General features: G+C 37.7%; 2 protein-coding genes across 2 annotated transcripts in view; both read left to right on the top strand.

Moving 5' to 3' along the window:
• The window catches only part of LOC133520935 (uncharacterized), a 47,949-nt gene that overhangs the window by 7,160 nt on the left and 27,836 nt on the right, over positions 1-12,953 (top strand). The window contains exons 5-6 of the mRNA XM_061855643.1: positions 10,517-10,609; positions 11,343-11,396. The gene's annotated coding sequence lies outside the window, so the exon portion shown is untranslated. The remainder of the gene's footprint in view (positions 1-10,516; positions 10,610-11,342; positions 11,397-12,953) is intronic.
• LOC133520999 (uncharacterized) overlaps positions 6,843-12,953 on the top strand; it is a 51,665-nt gene continuing 45,554 nt past the window's right edge. The window contains exon 1 of the mRNA XM_061855721.1: positions 6,843-6,908. Coding sequence (XP_061711705.1) covers positions 6,843-6,908 — 66 coding nt within the window. The remainder of the gene's footprint in view (positions 6,909-12,953) is intronic.

The raw sequence follows: 12,953 nt of genomic DNA, 5'->3' as shown, positions 1-12,953 counted from the left end.
AGTACTGAGTTGGTATTCATTATTATTATTACTAAGAGCTACTGTAGATATACCCGTACCTACTTTCAAAATTAAAATAAGTAGTACAATAGCTTGACCAATTACAAATTGCCTTAATTTAAGCTAACGATTAAGGACGGGTTACACCGACGGCGTCAGACTAATTAACTAACAAAGATATAATTTTGTAAGTGTAGAGTATCACTGCCGAAGATGTAGAGAACTTTTTAAAAACCATACAATTATTTTTCTGATAATAACGATTACCGACGGTTGGTGTAACCAGTCCTTAAACTTGTACAAACTTGTTTACAAGCAATATTTAAATTATTGTTTTGTTTCAGCCTAAGAACAGTACTGTTCGTCGTCTACATAAGTATTCAACTCACGTTTGCTGCTAAATCTTATAGCGCAAATTGAGTCCCGATTGTTCGGTGAACACGCTTTTATTGTTGGCTCCTTTCCAAGACCTCAACGATCCCAAACTCGATGCAGTTTAATATCATCTAGGAGTTCCTTTAATTACCTCTCGACTGCATCATCAGATCAGGGTGCCGATTTTTGAATATCGAGCGCTCGATTTCGTCACTAGTCTGTGGAAAACGGCGAAATGCTTTTTTAAATATGAGCGATAGAACTTAGGAATCGAATGGTATTCACCACTCGTTTCAATTCTATTAGTAGAATTGAAATGCCTAGTATTGGATATAGTATTGAAGGGAAATTGAGCGCTTGATATTCAAAAATCGGCCCCCAGTCCATGTCCATATAATCGATATCGTAGGTTACGATTTGGATTATTAAAAATCACAAGCAGCGGATGCTTTGTCCGAAAATATTATAAACTTTGTGTCATAAAAACGTGCCAAAATGATTACCATTATAGCAATATAATGTGTTAAAATATTTTAAGATGTAAAAACTTGTAAATTGACCGTTAAAGTGCGAAAGCTTATATGCTTAGTTAAACGATATTGACTTAGTAAACACTATTCAAATTGTAATGTGACTTATGATATGAATGTTGTTGAATTAATCTTAAGTGTGACACACACTTAGCCGAGCATTTAGTATGTGTTTATATTGTGTTTGATAAAATTGATTTCAAATAAATGTGTAAAATATTGTGTATAATATTTTCATTTTGTTCCTCCTTCCTTTCATTGTCTTATTGTATACATGCATACATACACCGTGGGCTGGTAAAACCCGACAGATTTTAAAGGTGTATTCTTGACCGCATTTAGAGACTAAAATGTCATACAAAGTTTTCTGAAATCTGTCTTTGTTTTAGAGATAATGAGAATTCTTGTAAAAAAAATCTGTTATAACTTAGTGAAAAACGCCTTTTTGGCTGCGGCGCTGCGACGTTATGACTTGGTTTAGACATACTTACCTATTGACAGACATTAAACTTTTAAAGGAAACTCGCAATTTTTATAGGCGGGTTCTCTTTTCGTAGGCGCTTTTCGCTACAAAGCGCGTAATAGGCAAAGATCTTTCGTAGCGGCGCGCGCTGGCAGTGAATGGGTTAAGATAGTTGTTGATAGTCGGTTGCTAAGCGATTATCTCGGATGACCTGCAAAAATGGTAGTTTGTTTTGATCAGCTTTTATATCGACTAGATATTAAATATTACATAACGTTGATGTGCTTAAGTACTTAAATAATGTAAATATAAAATAGGCTTAACTTACTTACCTACTCGGTAACCTAAGTATTTTATTGTTAATGCAATAGTAAATTATACAACTAGGGCATTAAGCGACTCATGTTATCCGAGGAAATTTTCTCTACTTTTCACTTCGATTGTGAGTAAATAGTACATTACTATAGAGGACGGGAATCGAAGGATTGCAGGCCAAGTAGATATAGACGGCCGAGCGTAGCGAGGTCGAATAGGGATACGCGGCCGGCAACCCCGTTTCTCGCCGAGATTTGTATAGTGCTTTTCTCAAACTTGCAATGAAATAGTTAAAAAAAATAAGATGATGATGATGATTGTTATTATTACTTTCGGGTTATTAATAGGGGAACGAAAATTTGATTGAACTTTATGGGGCTGTACCTAGTTGGTTACTAAATTCTGTTACTGCAATAATCTTTATCTACATAAAATATACGAACGAAAGTTGAATAAACTATATATTAAAATGAAGTACACAAAATCAGGAATTACGTATGACAATATCATTCAAAATGGCCTCCTCCGGCCTTGACACAGGCCCTCAAACGACGAGGTCAGTCATCAATAGCGGCACGAACGATTGTCATGTCTAATTCAGTCACTGTCTTAACTATGGCCCGCTTGAGGGAGTCAAGATGTGTGTGGGGTTTAGCACAGGCTTTCTCCTCAATAACCTGCCATATGGCATAATCCAGGGGGTTAAGGTCCGGGCTGGAGGACGGCCAGTCTTCGTGGGCAATAAAGTCAATTTTGTTCCTTCGAAACCAGGCTTGAGTTGTTTTTGCCTTATGTGCAGGAGCTGAGTCCCGTTGAAAGACCCATGGCTGGTTTTGAAATAGGGTGTGGCTTAAGGGCTTCACTATTGGTTCGAGAACGGCTTCCTGGTAAACTTTGGCCCCAGTTTTCACACCTTTTTCACAGAAATGAACCTGTGTTAGCCCTGAGTATGACACACCCAGCTAAATCATCACATAAGAGGGATGATGGCCTCGTTGCACTCTCGGAACAGACACAATCGCCTCTTGACTGTCTTTTGCATACACTCTGTCATTCTGGCGGTTACAATATTCTTCAATGGTATTTTTTTTGTCTGTAATTAATATTTTTCGGTGGTCATTTTGTGCGTACCGCTTTAATAGCACGCGACTTCTCTCTAGCCTCATAGTCTTAATCGTCCATTAAGCAAATGACCTTTTTGCCTGCGGTAAGCGTGTAGTCGAAGGTCTTCATTGATAACTTTTTTTAAGGAGCTTCTCTTCACAGACATCTGTATTGCCAACAACTTTTGCTTCCGGAAGGGGTTTCTTGCACCTTCACTGCCTTTATTAGAGCTGGGGTCCGAACGGTGCGTGGTCTTCCAGACTTCTTGGGGTCATCGAAGCTCTGAGTACTATTGTATCTATTAATTGTGCGATAAACAAATTGTTTGTTGATTTTTAGGTTTTCAAGCAACTTCAAAATCATGTTTGGCGGGTGCCCACATTTACGATACGATACGAACGATTCTCTTTTAGGCCCCATTTATAGATACGACGAGATAAGCGTTATGTGTGGTATATAATTATAGCTCACAAATCCACCACATTATGTAATTTTTTATTTTTTCGGTAGCATTTGTTTTAACGGAAATAAAGAGGTTGTAAATCGAGTAACAGAACTTAGTAACCAACTAGGTATCTCCTAAACCGTGCGTCGTAGCGCAAAAATAATGAAATTTTTGTTCCCCTTTGAGTCCCTGAAACAATATATAACAAACACAAAATAGAACAAAATAAACACAAAAAAGACAAAAAAAGAAAAAAAACATGATGGCAGAATTTTGCTTATAGGTAGGTTAAGACGTGCCATAATTTGACGTTTAAAAACAAAAGAAGGTTGCCTTACAGGCCTATATCATCTTCACTCATCGCACCTGATATGTAGTATTTCCGGACCTAATTTGAAGTCATGTCAACATTTCATTACAAGTTTGAGAAATAGTTATTTACTATACAAGAGCAGAAAATAGGAAATTCGCAACGAGTGGTGATAAATTAAAACACGACCGAAGAAAATGTTTTAAATAGACAGGAGTTGCGAATTACCTATTCGCACGTGTATTGTACAGTCAGCGTCAAATAGTTTGTAGCAACCAAAGTAGCCAAATAGTTCGGTACACCATATATTTAGTATGGTGTACCGAACTATTTGGCCACTTTGACTGCTACGAAGTATTTGACGCTGACTGTACAACGTTTTACAGTACATATGGCTCTTTAATTTAAAGGTTCGACATATGCAAGGAAAGTGCTCATTCCCGCACGTGTGCGGAAAAGTAGCACGAAAATCGTACTCGGGCCGTTCAGGGGCGCAGGGCGTGCCGTCGGGAGCGCGCCGGCAGGTCTGGCAGTTTTTGAACTTTATTGCTAAGTTAATAAGGGTCGATACATATGATTTTTCTTTATGTTTTGGAGCGCAATAATTAATTTTATGCCGTTTACACGCGACTTAAATGTCAATTATACGAGCATGAGAAGTGAAAACTTGGTTATAATTCTCACAGAGTAGTTTACGTACAACTAGAATAAGGAAAACTGGCATAATACGATCAATTAATTTCCTTGAGCAACGCTGACTACAAAAACATGCCTACGTACATAGGAACATAGGTAACAGTTAAAAAAATGCCTAGTAATGTATTGATGCTCAAATTATTTTACAGTACATATATGTATGTATTTCCCTTATATGGTGCTGCGGTAATTAGCACTTAACGTGACTATGTCGAAAATTTAGACGGCCACAATGTATAGGCACTGTAAAACGTAAGATACACGTATAAAAAGGTAATTCGCAACTCGTGTCGATTTAAAATTGATCGCCACTCGTTGCTTCGGCCATTGCAGAACTGAGATATTTGTATTTTAGTCAAAACATCATCGCCCAATCGCTATCGTATTGCTAATCGTTGTATTTTCTTAAGTTCATCATTTTGATTGTAACAAGGTACAGTCAGCGTCAAATATTTTGTAGCAGTCAAAGTGGCCAAATAGTTCGGTACACGCATACTAAACATATGGTGTACCGAACTATTTGGCTACTTTGGTTGCTACAAAGTATTTGACGCTGACTGTACAATAAAAAACGTAAAATATAGTGTTTTTATCAAGTTTAAACTTTTTTTTCGAATGAATACTCGTAGGGTTTTTTGGAACGATGCGGTCTGACTTATATGTACCTACATATTATGTTATGCCCCAAATTTTATATTAAAATTTTAAGGAAAAAATGGATAAAGTTACGCTTCCGGTAGGACTTCAACCCGCAACCTCCGCAATCCGTGCGTTGCTCTAAAACTAACTAACTAAGCGCAAATTTTTAAATTTTTTCCTTTAATATAAAATTTGGAGTATCGCACGCAGACGTATCTGCTTGTTAAAAAAATGACTCTCACATGTTATGTTTTTTTTATTTGTAGTTTTCTTCTTTCATTTTGCTACTCTACTTATTTCGGGGGTCTATTATAAACCGTCAATATACCGTTGAATCACGTTTGAATTTTTTTTGTCTCTTTCGATTTGCGAATGCCGTGTAAGGGACAGAGATAATAGGATCCAAATATTTTGAACTTGTATTAGGCTCCACACGTTGAAATGACATCCGAATATAAAGGTCACTTATATGTCATTGTGCCTCACTCAGTGAGCAAAATCTCTCACGCTCACCTCTTGTAAGCAGCAAATTAACCTTGTTCAAGCTGCTGAGGTGAACATGAATTGCTGCAGGGTAGATATTCGCGCACCGCTGCGAGTGCGGCATACCATTCGCCACGCTCACCCAGCGGTAGACTCTATTGCTTAGGTAATAAGAGTGATGACATTTTGACTAAAATACAAATATCTCATTTCTGCTATGTAATTCCGCTTTGTGCCCATATGACGAAATGAACTACATAGAAATACATCTCAAATCACCTAATTCTCAGCTCTGTTGGTTTTTGGTTCATTTTGACACATAGTCCTTTGAAGTATTTCATAATCATCACGTTAGTTGGTATGGTAGGATATAATAAACAAATTTCGAATGATAAATATTCAATAGCATTCAATTACATTCGATTTGTAAAGTTTTACTGCTAGTATTTTTCTTACCTTGAGGTGGGATTAAAAAAGAACTCTTTAATTAATCCTCGCGCCTTATAACGGTCAACATTCCACTTTTTTATCCACTCGCTACGCTCATGAATTTTGCTGTTTTCCACTTATATACTCAGCTGAATCAAAATATTGACACGAGGGGATAAACATTAACTTTGCCGTCTTGTAAAACAAATACATAACTAATATACAGTTCTTCCTATTTACACTTAGATAACAAGAAATAAGTCACCAAAGCTGTAATGTTAAAATGTGAAGACATTATTATAGCGATAAAAAGTGCATGGCGCATCTGAATACTTTAGCAACTTTATTCAACAATTGTTAAATCCTCCAAGACTTTATTATTAAACTGAGTTATGCCGTAGACAAAATCGAAGTCACAATGACTATAGAAATAAACGCCATAAACATAACCCATAAATTTAATTAGATACCTACCTACATGTTTTATTTTAATGCAGAGACCTGTCAGTTTGACGTAGGTTAGTAAAATTAATAGATAGAAGTAGCACGAACATGGACTCATATTTTGTTAATATAAACAGTACCTAGGTTTAAACTGCTATTGTGCATTCGCTGCTCGTTCGATTTGTGCCATCTGATCGCCGATGGTTTACTTTATTATTGTTTACTTACGTAGGTAAGTTTATAAATAAACTCATCAAGTGCCTCGGCTTACCCACAGTGTGGGTATCGTTCGCGAAGAACTGTCAGCTCCCTTCGATATATGCTTGAGTATCGTCCGCGATAAGGCAAAGGGCGCTCAATCGCGAGGGGCCAATACAAACGTAGTACGGGGAAGTTTGCTTTGCTCATTATCGGCGAGCGTAAAGCGATAATCCGCGTGTGCGGGCGCCGGCGGCGTCGCGTCAGTGCGGTCGCGTTGCCCCTACCCGCCGCGCCCGCGCGCGTCTTCCTTCGCGAAACGATCAATAAGGAACAATGGATCGCCCGGGCGGCCGCGGCCGGTGGTCCAGAGCCTCCAGTGCTTGACCGCGAGTGTGTGTGACAGTGGGCATGTCATTGTTCAGTTTCCCGCCGGAGAGCTACTCGGCGGTGTACGATGGGAAGAACGAAGCTAACGTAAGTAAAGCGCGCGGCTATCGGCGCAGCGCCGGCGCACTTATCTGCGCGCGGACAAGGTCGCGACGTGGACCGCACTACGGTGCATTCAACTCGATCGGCATCAATATTTACGCGATCATTACCAGCTCGCGGTCTGACCCTAGCCTGCCCATCTAAAACTTCCCTTGACACAGACGGCCCTCTAACATTATCATTTGATGGTACCTATTTATCTTGTAAATAGGAAAAGTAACCTATTCCAAATCTAAGTACCTAAGACATACTATGTTAACCTAACATACTAATTATTAGGTTAGGTAAGTATATTCGGGTTAAAAATCCTGTCTTTAATCCACCGCGACTATAGTTTTGACCACAGGGTCAAGTACTTGCATGTAAGCATATATCATTCAAATAAGTATAATAATAAGGTAATTTGTATAATGTTTAAGTTCTCATAAGTTTAACCCTAACCGTATATAAATTGAAACTTTGTTTATAACTTATAATAAGGTTTGGCAACAAAAAACAACGCGTAGTAGGTATAATTATATACTTGACGTTGTTTGCAATAAGCCGATTAATGTTAGGCGCGCTCGTTTAGCGTATGGAGCACGCACCTCGGCCTGAGCTACATCTGCTTTGTTCTTTTGGTTCAATTGTTTCGCCAAGGTTAACTATGCTATACTTACATCGGTTATGTTATCACAGATACGGTTCGTTAAGTTTTCGAAGGAAACATGACCAATTTGACTACAAACAAGTTTTTCACATGTAACCGCTAATATGTTCTTGGTTTTTCTTGGAGTTAATTTCTGCCCACCTAAACCGAATGTCCAATGTCGCCCATTACTGGTATTATACATAAAATACAAACTTTCAAGAAAAAGGTACCTGTACCTACATTCCTGTCTGTAGCGCATTATTGATAACCGACAATAAGACCCTTAGTTTAAAACCTCACATAATAAGGTTTTCTTTCGAGGTTTTCCTCACCAAAAAGCTAACGTAAATATGAGTCATTCAAACCTACGTTTTCCTGATTGAAAAAATTGTGTAATATAGGTTAGGCCTATTATTTATTGATTTAAAAATTACTTTCACAAGAACCCGCCGCCATAAAAGTGACATTTTAAAACGACAACATGCTGAAATTATATGAAATTCGGCATGAACATTTTAAGTAACCTAATATATAATACATACTTATATATTTATTAACAGAATAGACATATACAGAGGAGAGTAAGTGTACAAATACTAGCTTAAATCTTTAGATTTAATAGGCCCTTGAGGTATTGTACCAAGGATGCTGGCGGTATTTCCTCATTTAATAAATAAATAAATAAATATTATAGGACATTATTACACAAATTGACTAAGTCCCACAGTAAGCCCAATAAGGCTTGTGTTGAGGGTACTTAAACAACGATATATATAATATATAAATATTTATAAATACTTAAATACATAGAAAACACCCATGACTCAGGAACAAATATCCATGCTCATCACACAAATACATGCCCTTACCAGGATTTGAACCCGGGACCATCAGCTTCGTAGGCAGGGTCACTACCCACTAGGCCAAACCGGTCGTCATTGTATCGCTCTTCGGTCACCAGTTACGTCAACCAGACGCTTCGCGATTTCTGCAAAAAACTTGTGCACGCTGGAACCCCATGGACCTAGAGTTTCAACTCCGTATGGTACTCTCTACCGACATTTATATTTGTTACGTTTTAAAATTTCAAAACCTATATAATTATGTCTGGTATTCGTTTTTTTGCTTAAAATTGTAATAGACACAAAGAAAATAAAGCGATATTTGTATTACAATACCTATACCTACTTATAATAATTACTTGAACGCTTTGCCAAATGTCATGTTATTGCAGCATACCGTTTTAACTTCAAGTGTATTTTATGTATTTTATTTTATTTAATATGTAACCTACTTATTGATTTTCTTTTTCCAACGAGCTTTAGAAGGCAAATTGCAGGGATGTTTCTGTTTTCAACATTTATCATAATGGATAGCTTCGTAAGAAATGGAATCAGGAACAGCGTCTAGGTTACCAAAAATTAAATTACAATCACTATGGTTCAAATTACAAAAATGGTTCGTTTTCCGGACAGGTCAAGTCTTCCGAACTCCTCATTTACTTAATTATTTTATGGGTAGAAGCAGGTATATCTATAGGTATTGGTTGGCATACTCGGATGCTCGACAGTGCCTCAATCTTCCTACTGCAGGTTATTAGTTAGGTAGTCAATAGTCATGCAACGGTTGACAGTTATAATAGTAGATTGTTAACCAAGGGGTGAAAGGCACCTATTCCTTCTCTAGGTAGGTAGACGCCAATAGTCCGATACTGAAATGATGCCTTCCACCCGAGTCAAAAACTCTTCATTCCATTTCGAATACGAGGAAAGTAACCCTGTAGTAAACCTGTGCAGTGCATTTAAAACACACGGCTAAGTAACTTAGTATTTCTTGACGGTACTTTCAATAAATAATTTAGGTAGGTATAAATATCGTTACTTACGGAATGGGGAGTTATTATAAAAAGTGCTTTAGAGCAGAAACGTATAAATTTCTGCACACTTTTTAGAACAACAACGACCCACTTTCAGAGCATGAGAAATAAAAAATAGTAAAAAGTATAAGAATTGTTTGTGCCCATGATAATTCACATCTTCGTGTCATTTTGTTGAGGGTTAGGTTGCTGCACCATGCTCTTACGGGTCAAACATATATGAGACGATCTCATTTTTGACACATAAATAAGTACCCATTTCACCGTGTCGTAAATTTTTGCGTAGTTTGTCCTGCAAGATATTACATTATTACAGGTAGAGGTACACCTCAGTGTTGCTCAAAACAAACTAAAACACGAACCGAACGCTGCCTCCTAAGACCGCTTCAGCCAGAATGTGACCTTGGCTGTATTTTTTATGAATACATTTATTTTTATATTGTATCGTATTTCTTAGATCTAAACGTGTATCGGGTTTCCTGATGTTTCTTGTACTAGTTGTACTATGTTTGCTTTCCCTAATACCTTCTGTTTGACATAATGATCCTGACCCTATAGTCCTAATTGTTATCGTTTTCACGGGGGCCGCAGTGCTAACCTAACCTAACCCACTCGTCTGGCAACAGTTCATCTTCATGGGGGGTCACAGTTCGAAGTTAACCTAACCCATTCTTCTGGCAACAGCTCGTTTTCGTGGTCGCTAACCTAACCTAACCTAATCCACTTCTCTGGTAACAGAGTTTGCTCGTAGAAGCCGCAGCAAAGTCACAAAATCTAGGGCTGATCTGATACCCATTAGAACAAAACGGTTAGGACAAGGGATTTTGGGACAAACGTAAATTTCTTTATTCATTTAATCTTTATTGTATTCAAAGAAAATACAAACGTACAAAAGGACTTAATGCTACAAGGCATTATCTACCAGTCAACCTTCGGGCAAAGCAGATTAACTAGTAGGCGGTGCAACATCATACTTAAGGTTTAAGTATCCCACTGGAGGCTCCTCACAGGTCTGGCCTCTATGGAGTACTGTAGGTACTTCGAAATAAAGATGCCTATTACGTATATATTGAACATTTTTGACAGGGCACAGTCGCCGTCGTCGAGGCCGTCGCAGAATCGAGCCCGACTTCAGCGCGATCCAGTTCTACTTCACTCTTCAGCTGCTTCCATTGTGCGGTAGGTGTTAGCTACCTACTTTTAACTAGTTGCTAATTTCTTGTGCTAGTGTGATTATGGAACACAGGGTCGCCAGTCTAGAAATAACAGTACGATGCCAAATACAATTAGGTACGTTAGTAGGTAAGTTCTCTGAGAGAGTTACGGAAGAGGGGTTGCGTTTCAATCCTTCTCTACAATGTTTCTATAATAATATGATAAAAGGCCTATATTATTTACTTGTATTGGATATGGAAAATAACTGCCTTATATATGTATTGTCGTACAGCCATTTACCTTTCTAAGTTTACCGAAACGCTGGAAAGCTATTTAATTCATAGATACTCTACGTGAGATGGAACTGCTTGTATGCTGCTGCTTATATTGCGGCTTCAGTCTTAACCAAAATAAATAAAAAAATAGGCATTGAATACCTACCGAATAGAGCGACTGAAATTAGGCCAAGTACCACAATTGTCGGAAACAAACGTTTCTTTTTCAGTGTCTTTAGATAAAATTCTTACCAAGAAATTAAATTTCACAACGAGAATGGTCCAGGTATTTGCCATTTTGGCTGTACAAAACAGCCCACAGGGGCTAGGCCAGGGGCAGGGGCTGCGTCCTATAGTGGTTTCAAAGTAAACAATAACATTAATTTAGTTTTAAACGTGCATGCTGTAACTTAAATTCCTACCTTACCCATTATACAATTTTGAATTTATTTTGAATTTTGATTTTTTGATTTATCTTACAGATCCCGAAACAAATCAAAGGCATACGCAAACAGAAAAATGAAGCTAAATATAAGGTAAGATATTCATATAATTATTCAGTTTTAATATCCCGTAATTGTTTACATATGTCGTTAAATTAAGGTTATTGCCTAGGTAGGTATGTGTGGCGTTATGAATCAAAGGACGTGAATTATGTATTATAATTCGCTAAATATTTGAGGGCATTTGTTTGACAATCAATGATTCACGGTTAGGCCGTGGCATGCGCCTGTTTACGAGTGCCAGAACATATTAAAACACCATACATTTCATGCCATTGTGAGTATTTATAAGTCCTTTTGAAATTGCAGAAGAATACGTATGTTAATCACTGGCTCTTGATGGCATTAAGCAAATATCTCTGGAAACGTTGGGATTTCCCACAAATACTAATATTTGGACCTTGTTTAAGTGCGGATACTAAGTTGTTCTAAGGCTAGTGGATTAGTTAAGGATTGAATGTAGAAGTTTTAGTCGTGGTCCAATACCTAAAATATTGTATCAGTAGGTGAGATTTGATTGTTCACCTCACTATCTGGTAATGTTATCTTTATGGTTTATCCTTTAAAATATGGGCGAGATGAAGGAATTGCGAGGGTTGTACGGTCACGTCTGAAAATATCGATACGGACGAAGTGCCAAAAATATTTAGACTACCCATGGGCCATAATGTCGTGTATACATTTTTTTGGCACTTCGATCGTGTCGATGTTTTCAGACGTGACTGTACCTATTGCTTTCAAATTATACATAATCTTATACCTTTAAACGAGCAATTCTTGTATATATGTATATATATATATATATATATATATATATATATATATATATATTTATATATTTTGGGGATCTCGGAAACGGCTCTAACGATTTCTTTGAAATTTGCTATATGAGGGTTTTGGGGGGGCGAAAAATCGATCTACCTAGGTCTTATCCCTGGAAAAACGCGCATTTTTGAGTTTTTATATGTTTTCCGAGCAAAGCTCGGTCTACCAGATATTAACTACGCTAAAGGCGTTAACTTGTATTAAATTTGACAGAGATCTGCACGGGTACCACGAGTTGGCATTTGACATTTACATTAACGTCTGCGTGAACTCGATCGCGTTCCCTCTCTATCGCACCAATCCATCAGTGCGAGCGAGATAGACTGCGATTGTTTACACACTCGCTAACGTAAACGTCAAGTGTCAATTCGCGGTACGGCTACTGAAGAAAACCTCGCAGCACTTATTGTATGACCATTACCATCTGAGCGTCGGGGCAGTAAATCATTTTTATCGGACTCTCTCGCTCGTACCCGTGGTGCTTATGGCGAGCGCAAGTGATGCATGTACAGTCAAGTGTAAAAATATGGGTGTACACATCTTACTCAAAAATATGTCTCATAGGATCTTATTCCAGTGTAATAAGAGCGGAGTACCATATTTATGAGACGATTCTTTCGATACATATTTTTGCACTTGACTGTAGTAGCAGCGATGTTTTGCTATGGATAGATTTATGTGTTAGTAAAATAGTACTCTTATAGTGCTACGACTTTTAAATACATATCCTCGCCGAACAACTCTGACTTCTATGACTATTATATT

The sequence above is a fragment of the Cydia pomonella genome, chromosome 9, assembly GCF_033807575.1.
Source record: "Cydia pomonella isolate Wapato2018A chromosome 9, ilCydPomo1, whole genome shotgun sequence".
Lineage (NCBI taxonomy): Eukaryota > Metazoa > Arthropoda > Insecta > Lepidoptera > Tortricidae > Cydia > Cydia pomonella.
Note: the sequence above shows the minus strand (reverse complement) of the source record. Positions and strands in the feature narration are given on the sequence as shown.